The following is a 10000-nucleotide window of genomic DNA, read 5'->3' as shown; positions in this document are numbered from 1 at the left end:
TGTGCTTGGGGGGCACGTTTCCTCCGATGACCCCTTGTGGGGTAGCAATGTTGTGTCTGTGTCTTCGCCCCCTTCGTGGGCCTGTGTTTCAGGTTCTTCGGCAGGCGGCGACAACCAGGGTAAGTTAGGTTCCGCAGGGAGTGATGCCTTCGGTTGGAAGCGTCCTAAGACACCAGGTAGGTCCCCTATGCGGATGGAAGAGGGCCTGGATTCCTGGTTCCCTAGTGTTGGGCGCCAACCCTCATTTCCAACCCCTCTCACGGAAGTCCCTGAAGCCTTCCTGCAACCCTCTACCTCGGGTACACAAAGAGTCGTGAAGTCCCCCGCGGTCCCCGCTCCCGCCCGCCGTACGGTAGGTACAGTGACGTCGGGCTCTTCGGAGGAGTCTTTCTCGTCGGGAGAAGAAGCCAGAAGGAGACATCGGCGTCGGAGGGAGCGGTCCAGGAGCAGGCGTTCCCGCTCAAGATCACGTTCCAGGTACAGCAGGAGGCGCTCCCGTTCTCCACGAAGGAAACACAGGAGGAATAGGTCTCCCGATGGCGATTGGGTTTTCGTACCATGTGAATCGGAGATAAATGTTCCCCGGACCGGCGGTCCAGGGAGTTCTCGCCAAGGAGACCATCCCCTAAGCATAGTTATGACCCTCGCAGGGAGAAACGCGAGAAGGACTCTGCAGGAAGGCGTAAGACCGCGAAGCCGCCGGTTCACCCCACCCAGCGGGGGGAACCGCGCTTCCTTACGGACAGCCTGGCCGAACCAGCCTAGCTGGTGCGGCCCTCGGACTTTAAGGAACGGTTCTCGCTGTCGGGTCAGCCCACGGGAGCCGCTTCCTCGTCCTCCAGGGAACTGGATCGGACACTAGTCCTCGCCGGTTCGGCGATGCCTGTCCTAACCCCCGCCCCTGGTGCGGAGACCTCCGCCGGGGAGGACCAGTACTTCTGCAGGGGAGTTCCTGTTGTGCCAGGACCAAGGCGCCCAGTGGGGGTGCCCGGTGACCCGGCTCCCCGGGCTCAAGCCGAAGCTTCGGCCGACGGTAGAGAGGGTTCCCCGACGGAGGACTCGGCCTATAGAAGAGTGATTGGCCTAATCAGGAGGCATCACAAGATTGAAGAACCGGCAGCTACCGACGAGGACTATTGGAGGTCCAGCCTTATCCGGCTGATGCAGGCCCCTGCCCAGCCAAAAACCTCCCTGGCTCTTCCTGTAGCCTGGGATCTCGTCCTGGGACAGGAGCACGTGGATAGAGTGGTGGCAGGTAATGCCGAAGCCCCCAAGACTCAGAGCTCTTCTAAGTTACTCCAGGGGCTCAAAACGCAGAGCAAGGTCTATGTACCAGAAGGACGACGGCCGGGAGCCTGCAAAGTAGAACCTTCTCTCGACATTCTGGGGCAGGGCGTCTCGGAAGACAGAGCCTCTTCAGCCCCTGTCTGTTTTTCTCCATCGGAGGCTGCGATGATGGAGGAAATGTCTAGGGACCTGGTACACGTCTCCTCTTGGCTAGACTGGTGGGCTTCCACCTTAGTAGGTGTGCAAGCTACCTTTGACCCCACAGACCCGGAACAGCAAAGCCTCCTGAGGGAACTTATCACCTCCGGGGGCAAGACTCTTAAGTTCCTGACTTACCAGTCCCTCGCCCTGACCGCGAATTGGGTGCTTCGCAAGAGAGACACCGTCCTGGCGAAGGTGTCTCGAAAGGTCCCAGACAGAGAGGCGCGGGCCATGAGGAGCCTTCCCTTGTGGGGTGACTCCTTGTTCCCCTTAAAGGACTTGGAAACGATCATGGAGAAAGTGTCCAAAAGGAAAGATTTAAACACGCCCAGGCCTACGCCAGTAAGGAGACCGCCCTACAAGAGGTCAGTCTCAGACAGTGCCGCGACGTCTCAGGCCTCTCATAGCATGACGAAGCGAGAAGCTCCTTCTTCCTCCTGGGCCTCAGCGCCTCAGCCCCCCCGTAGAGGAGCCCCAGCAGCTTCAGCCTCCTTTAGAACAGGTTATTCTTCCTCCAGGAGAGGCCGTTCAGGCCGCTCCTCCAGGAGGAGATAGAGTGAGAGGCCCCCTATCCCTGCCCAAGCCTCAGGTTGGGGGATGCCTCAGACTATATTGGCAAGCATGGAAAGCTCACGGAGCAGAGCCCTGGACAGTGTCCGTACTGAAGGAGGGCTACAGGCTACCGTTCTTAGCAGAACCCCCCCCTCTAATTCCGGCCAGCCGGTCGGAGTGGCTGGTTCCCAAGGATCCGTTGAAGAGAGCCGCCCTTCAAGAGGAGGTGTCCTCCATGTTGGAGAAGGGCCCCATGGAGGAGATCCTACACCCAGGTCCAGGTTTCTACAGTCGTCTGTTCCTGGTGGAAAAAGCGACAGGGGGTTGGAGGCCGGTTATAGATCTGTCGGCCCTCAACAAATTCATAAGGAAGACAGACTTCAAAATGGACACCCCGAAGTCAGTCATGCTGTCCTTGAGGGAGAAAGATTACATGATGACTATAGACCTCAAGGATGCTTACTTCCAAATTCCGGTCCACCCCTCGAGTCGAAAGTTTCTCCGGGTGAAATGGGGTACCCAGATCCTGCAATTCAAGACCCTTTGCTTCGGATTGTCAACAGCGCCCCAGGTATTCACGAGAGTCTTCACGACAGTCTCAGTGTGGGCTCACGAACGAGGCATTCGCCTCATCCGGTACCTGGACGACTGGTTGCTTCTTTCCTCCTCGAAGGACGTGTTGAAAGAGCAAGGGATGAAACTTCTCCAGTTTTGCAAGGATCTGGGTATCGTGATCAACTCGGAAAAATCGAACCTATCCCCCTCCACCAGAATGACCTATTTGGGGATGACACTAGATACCCTTCTGGGAAAAGCATTTCTTTCGGAAGACAGAATAAGCAATCTGAGGGAGATCCTTCGTCCGTTCCTGTCAGGGCAATCCAGGAGAGCGAAGGACTGGCAAAGACTAATAGGGCATCTGGTGTCGTTGGAGAAACTGGTTCCCCAGGGGAGAATCAGGCTCAGAGCCGTCCAATGGAACCTGAAGAACCTCTGGTGCCAACTGGACTCGCAACAAGAACTAATCCCAGTCCTACCGAACACAATGCCCTCCCTGGAATGCTGGCATTGCCGATCGAACTCGCTCAAGGGGATGCCCTTCGCGAACGACCCTCCCGAGTTACTTCTGTTCACAGACGCCTCCAACCAGGGATGGGGAGCCCATCTCCTCGACGAGACAGCGAGAGGAACCTGGATGGACGGGGAAAAGAGCCTACACATCAATGTCCTAGAGTTGAAGGCAGTCCAGAAAGCTTGCCTACACTTCGTAGATCTACTAAGGGGAAACACTGTGGCGTTGATGTGCGACAACGCCACAGTGGTAGCGTACATAAAGAAACAAGGAGGTTTGAAGTCAAGGGAATTGTGCGATCTCGCCCTAGAGATTCTAGATTGGGCAGAAACGAACCAGGTTGTGTTATTAGCAAGGTTCATCCCCGGGAAAAAGAACGTGCTGGCCGATGGTCTCAGCAGGATGGGTCAAATAGTAGGGACAGAATAGTCCCTCCTTCCAGAAGTAGCCAAGCTCATCATCCAACGTTGGGGTTCCCCGGTGTTGGACCTCTTTGCAACCAAACTGAACGCTCAACTTCCCGTGTATTGTTCTCCTGTCCCAGACCCGAAGGCAGCCTTGGAGGATGCCTTTCAGCACAGGTGGGACAACCTAGACGTGTACGCTTTTCCCCCCTTCACGTTGATAAGGCAAGTACTCAACAGAGTAAGGACTGCCCAGAACTTAAGGATGACTTTGGTAGCGCCCTGGTGGCCGGAGAGAGAGTGGTTTGCAGACCTAAAAGACCTGGCGAGTCAACCTCCGTGGCCACTCCCCGACAGGGCAGACCTTCTTCAACAACCGCATTTTCTCAGATTTCACTATAACCCACAGTCTCTACGTCTTCACGCCTGGAGACTATCGAGCGACTCCTGAAGAAGGAGGGGTATTCATCAGCTACGGCTAAGAGGATGTCACTATACCTGAGAAAGTCGTCGGCAGCGGTCTACCAAGCTAAGTGGGCCTCCTTCACGAAGTGGTGCGCTTCGAGGCACATTAAACCCCTCAAAGCCTCGGTCCCAGGCATAGCGGATTTTCTGGTATATCTCAGGGACAAAATAGGAATGTCAATCCCAGCCATAAAAGGAGTACGAGCCGCCTTGGGTCAAGTCTTCCTCCTGAAGGGCATCGACCTGGGTTCCTCTAGGCACATCTCGATGCTTGTCAGGAGCTTCGAGCAGTCCTGCCCCCCACAGGCAGTTAGGATACCTCAGTGGGACTTAGCTAGGGTCCTGAAGATGTTAAGTGGCCCCCCCCTTCGAACCAATGAAAGATATCGTAGACAGGGATCTCACTCTCAAGACAATCTTTTTGCTAGCCTTGGCCTCCGCTAAAAGAGTAGGGGAGATCCATGGGCTGTCTTATGACGTCTCTCATTCGAGGGGGTGGAAGGAAATATCTTTCAAGTTCGTTCCCTCTTTTGTGGCAAAGACCCAAAATCCAGCTGTCTGGGATCCTAAATTCGAAGGTTTCTCTCTGCCAGCCATCCCTAGGACGGGGAAGGCTGCGGATTTGAAATTATGCCCGGTCCGTGCCATTAGAAAATACCTTGAAAGGACGGCTCATCTCCGGCCAAGCATCAAGAGCCTTTTCGTCTCCACGGGTGTTACTAAGAAACAGGTATCCAAGAACACCATTTCCTTCTGGTTGAGACAAGTTATTGCCAGGGCCTACAGGGAAGAAGCTCCGGCCTTGCCAGGCGTCCCCAAACCCCATGACATCAGGGGTCTGAGTACGTCCTTAGCCTTTGAGAAAAACATGGCAGTGGGTCAGATCCTTCGAGCAGGTACCTGGTCTAACCAGTCAACCTTTACTGCCCATTACCTCAAGGACTACTCGAGGAAGTCCTTAGACGGGTTCTCCATTGGAACAGTCAACTCCGCTCTCTAAGTGGTTTAACGGTAAAAGCCCCAGGCTCAATCGTGGATAGCAAACCGGGAGACACAGGTTTGTTCCCTTCCACCCTATTCCCTGTTTTTCCCTATCCTTATCGGAGATAACCCTCTTGTAACCATTGGATAACACGTTTCTCCTCAACTACGTTACTGGATTCAACATCAGAAGTAGTTTTTCAAAGGGTGAGTACTTAGACACTAACGTGAGCTCTTTGTGTAGTTACCCTATCGTCCGTTTTCCTAGTATGTTTCGCTTATACCTAGGCCTCTTGGCTTCCGCTTACTGGGTCTGAAAGTCAGAAAGGCACTCCCGCCTCCTAAAGTGTAAGTCTCCTAAGAAAGTAGTTCGAGGTAAGTATTCGTGTTGGAACAAATCAAAAATTTTAAGTAATTTTTATTTTTCCTAACATACTTACCGAGAACTACTTTCGGGTAATGGCCCTCCCTTCCTTCCCCGAGTGCCTCTCTGCCCTTGCGAGTATTGTGCAACATCCGAAGAACTTACTGACGGTCACGACCCAGGCGGACCTCGACCTAGCCCAAAAGCTACCCTCGGGGCACATTCTCTTACGCCCGAGATAGCCCTCCATAGAAAATGGGTTTTAGGGGATCCTACACAAAACTCTGGTCGGTAGAGAGGAGATTACAGGTAACTCCTAAGAAAGTAGTTCTCGGTAAGTATGTTAGGAAAAATAAGAATTACTTAAAATTTTTGATATATACACACATATATATAATGTGTATATATATATTTATAAATATAAATATATATATATATATATATATATATATATATATATATATACATATATATATATATATATATATATATATATATATATATATATATATATATATATATATATATATATATATATATATTATATATATATATATATACACAGGTAATATACACACACACACACACATATATATATATATATATATATATATATATATTTATATATATATATATATAGATATATATATATTTATATATATATATGTATATATATATATATATATATATATATATATATATATATATATATATATTATATTATATATGTTTATATATATATATATATATATATATATATATATATATATACATGTATATATATATTTGTATGTATATGTATATTATATATATATATATATATATGTATATATATAATATACATATACATACATACATACACACACACATATATATATATATATATATATATATATATATATATATATATATATATATATATATATATATATATATGTGTGTGTGTGTATGTATGTATATACGTATGTTATATATATACTTTTTATATATATATATATATATATATATATATATACACTGTACAGTATATGTATATGTATATCATATTGTTCAATTTGTTTGTTGATGGAGTTGTGAGAAAGGTGAATACTCGAGTGCTTGATCGAGGATCAAAACTGATAGATGAGAGTGATCATGAGTGGGAGTTGAATCAGGCACTGTATATTGAAGGCTTAATAATCACAGATTTGTGGTAATGTCGTGGAATTACCCTTGCCTGTCGGTCTGTTGAATGGTAGTTCGAGACTCGCGGAAGCTCGATAGTTTTTAATAGTGTCTGTAACTTCACCATCCTTGTGAGCTAGGGATGGGGTTTTATGGGAGACTAAAGTTCTACCTGCTGAGTCATAACGAACCATTGCCTAGCCCTCCCTGATCCTAGCTTTATGGAAAAGAGATTTGGTTATTAATTATATTTATTTATAGTCAGTCTCTATTCCTATAGCATTGTTCGGCTTTCTCCAGTCCCTTGCCTCTTCCGTTCATGAGTAACCATTAAACATATAATCCTTTAAATATCACTTCATTCAGTGCTCTATTGGCATTACTAAAGGGTCTTTGCAACTTCCCTACTAAGTTTTCTGCTTTACCTCATTCCAATTTTCTTCCATTTTGTTTGTGCAAGGCATTTCACCAGTGACATTTATGTGTTGCGTGCTCTTCGTGGTTCAGTTCTGGATCATTTTGCCTAATTTCCATTAATTTCTTTACGAAATACCATTACGTGTATTAATAAAACCCAACCTTGACATAAAAAAAAACATTAAAAGAAATGGTGCTATTTTTGAAGACTATTAGCAAAGATGACAATAGGGGAAGGGATTATTAATACTGTAGTGCATGGATTCTTAACCAAACTTCACTATACTATATATGTATATATATATATATGTATATATATATATATATATATATATATATATATATATATATATATGTATATATATGTGTGTGTGTGTGTGTGTGTATGTATATATACACAAAATGTTATCAAAGAAAAAAAATGTCTTGCATGAATCCCTATAGAACATTATGAACCTGTCATTTATCTTACTAGATTCTGAGTCATAGGCCGTATAGGAAGTCAGAACTTTATCCAAAATATTAAAATTTATTATGATTTGAATGGAGAAATGTGACCTTACACTATACTGATTGAGACCCAAATTGCTGAGATCAGAAATCAAAGATCTATATACTTTTATTCTGGGAAATAAAATATATAAAGGTTCACCTGGCAATGACTATATGTGACTTATCCAATCATCACTATATCCCTGCAAGTGACCACAGATTCCACATTATTATTATTGTTGTTGTTGTTGTTGTTGTTGTTGTTGTTGTTATTATTATTATTATTACTTGCTAAGCTACAACCCTAGTTGGAAAAGCAGGATGCTCTATGCCCATGGGCTTCAATAGGGAAAACATCCCAGTGAGGAAAGGAAACAAGGAAAAATAAAATATTTTAAGATCAGTAACATCAATTAAATAAATATTTGCTATATAAACTATGAAAATTTAACAAAACAAGAGGGAGAGAAATAATTTAGATTAGTATGCCCGCGTGTACCCTCAATCAAGAGAACTCTAACCGAAGGGAGTGGAAGAACATGGAACAGAGGCTATGGCACTATCCAAGACCAAAGAACAATGGTTTGAATATGGATACCTACGTTAGTCTTTACAATATAAAGAATAAGATAATCTCATCCAATTAAAACAGATTTAACCCAGGAAAGGTCGTCCCCCCCCCCAACAAAAAACAGCTTTTAAAATTATTATTGTTAATTTTGGAAAGCATGTAGAGTTGAACCCATCATGGGTCTCAAAGGTTGAAAATTAGCCCAAGAAAGGTATTTAACAAACTAAAGGAGGTCTCTCAGACAGTAGAAAGGGAAATTCCTGTGCATCTTATAGGCATGAACAGAAATTGCATTGTTTACGAAAAGTTCATCATGAGAGAATATAACAGGGAAAAAATGCATTCATGAATAACAAAAATAATCCATGATTATAGAGGTGAGAGGTAAGTATATATTAGGAAAGGAAGTTACTACGAAAAGAAGCACGGGATGGTGGAATAGAATTTGATAACGAGTTTATTTACCTCCTGGAAGACTAAACTTTATGAAAAAAAAATAAGAAATATGTAGGACAATAATGAAATTGTAAACTCTCAAATGTAAAAGAGATAGAACCTGTAAATGAAATGGGGATAACAGAACAAGATGTAAAAAAAGGAGAGAGAATATTAAGCAAATGAGCCATATTGATTGAAGTCATTACTCTCTCTCTCTCTCTCTCTCTCTCTCTCTCTCTCTCTCTCTCTCTCTCTCTCTCTCTCTCTCTCTCTCTCTCTCTCTCTCTCTCTCTCTCTCTCTCTCTCTGAGATTGTATACCAAAACAGAACCTGATAAACTTATCTTGTAGGACACGCAGGGTTCCCCTGCGAGATGGAACCAGGAATATAAAAATTACTTGTGAAAGAAATACCCTAGTGTTACCTGAGTAACCTCTTGCATGGGTAGGCCTATACCATTGGATTAGAAAGGAAAAAAAAAAACATTAATTATGCAAAATAGTTAATGTCATAGACCCAAGTGTAAAGAAAAATAAAGAACCTTAGCTAAGAAAAAGCTAGACAATCGAGACAAATTTTGTAACAAAATAATAATAATAATAATAATAATAATAATAATAATAATAATAATAATAATAATAATAGTTTTTCCAAACTACGGGTAATAAGGTTCAGTTGATAATTCTACTTAACAAAGATTAAAGGGTTGTTAAGTACAATTATCAACTGGACCTTATTACCCGTAGTTTGGAAAAACTATTATTATTATCATCATTATTATTATTATTATTATTATTATTATTATTATTATTATTATTATTAGCCAAGCTATAACCCTAGTTGGAAAATAAGGTGCTATAAGCCCAAGGGCTCTAGTAGGTAAAAATAGCCCAGTGAGGAAAGGAAATAAGTGATGAGAACAAATCAGCAGTAAATAATTCTAAAAACAGTAACAACGTCAAAACAGACATGTCATATATAGGCTAAACTATTAACAACGTCAAAATCAGATATGTCATATATAAACCATAAAAAGACTCGTGTCAGCCTGGTCAACATAAAAACATTTGCTGGATCTTTGAACTTTTGAAGTTCTACTGATTCAACTACCCGATTAGGAAGATCATTCCACAACTTGGTCACAGCTGGAATAAAACTTCTAGAACACTGTGTAGTATTGAGCCTCATGATGGAGAAGGCCTGGCTATTAGAATTAACTGCAGTTTGGAGAATCTGCCATTAGCTGAATTCAAGGTAATTATCTTAATTTATTTTAAAATATTGAAGTAATTTATTATCATAAAGAAAGTAAATTTTAATATTACGTGTTAAGTATAATGATCGAGGGAGCCGTTACAACTAAATTCTTGGAACTACTACAACTACAACTGTAAACAAATAAGGCGGTAAATTGAGGTTCAGTGGTTGAGCAGTATTCCAAGCATTTCAGTTTACACCAAGTATTTGTTTACTGCAGTTCAAGTGCGTTGTTGTTGACAAGTTACATAAAAGGTAAAATATTCCCATTTAAGTTGGTAGTAGTAAGTTACTGTTAGTTAATGGCAGGTTCATCCTTGCCAAGATTCTTGGAC

The 10000-nt window shown here is 43.4% G+C and overlaps 1 protein-coding gene across 11 annotated transcripts in view; it reads left to right on the top strand.

The window, feature by feature from the left end:
* The window catches only part of LOC137631547 (phospholysine phosphohistidine inorganic pyrophosphate phosphatase-like), a 197866-nt gene that overhangs the window by 158291 nt on the left and 29575 nt on the right, over positions 1-10000 (top strand). For 3 of the 11 annotated variants that reach the window (XM_068363333.1, XM_068363334.1, XM_068363332.1), the window contains exon 1: positions 9965-10000. This exon is cut by the window's right edge and continues 36 nt beyond it. The exons of 7 other annotated variants lie outside the window; for them this stretch is intronic. In XM_068363333.1, coding sequence (XP_068219434.1) covers positions 9968-10000 — 33 coding nt within the window. In that variant the 5' untranslated portion in view covers positions 9965-9967. Of the gene's footprint in view, positions 1-9790; positions 9921-9964 lie in introns of those variants that run through there. One more of the 11 variants, XM_068363342.1, reaches the window with a different exon arrangement.

This window comes from Palaemon carinicauda, chromosome 40 (assembly GCF_036898095.1).
Source record: "Palaemon carinicauda isolate YSFRI2023 chromosome 40, ASM3689809v2, whole genome shotgun sequence".
Taxonomy (NCBI): domain Eukaryota; kingdom Metazoa; phylum Arthropoda; class Malacostraca; order Decapoda; family Palaemonidae; genus Palaemon; species Palaemon carinicauda.
Note: the sequence above shows the minus strand (reverse complement) of the source record. Positions and strands in the feature narration are given on the sequence as shown.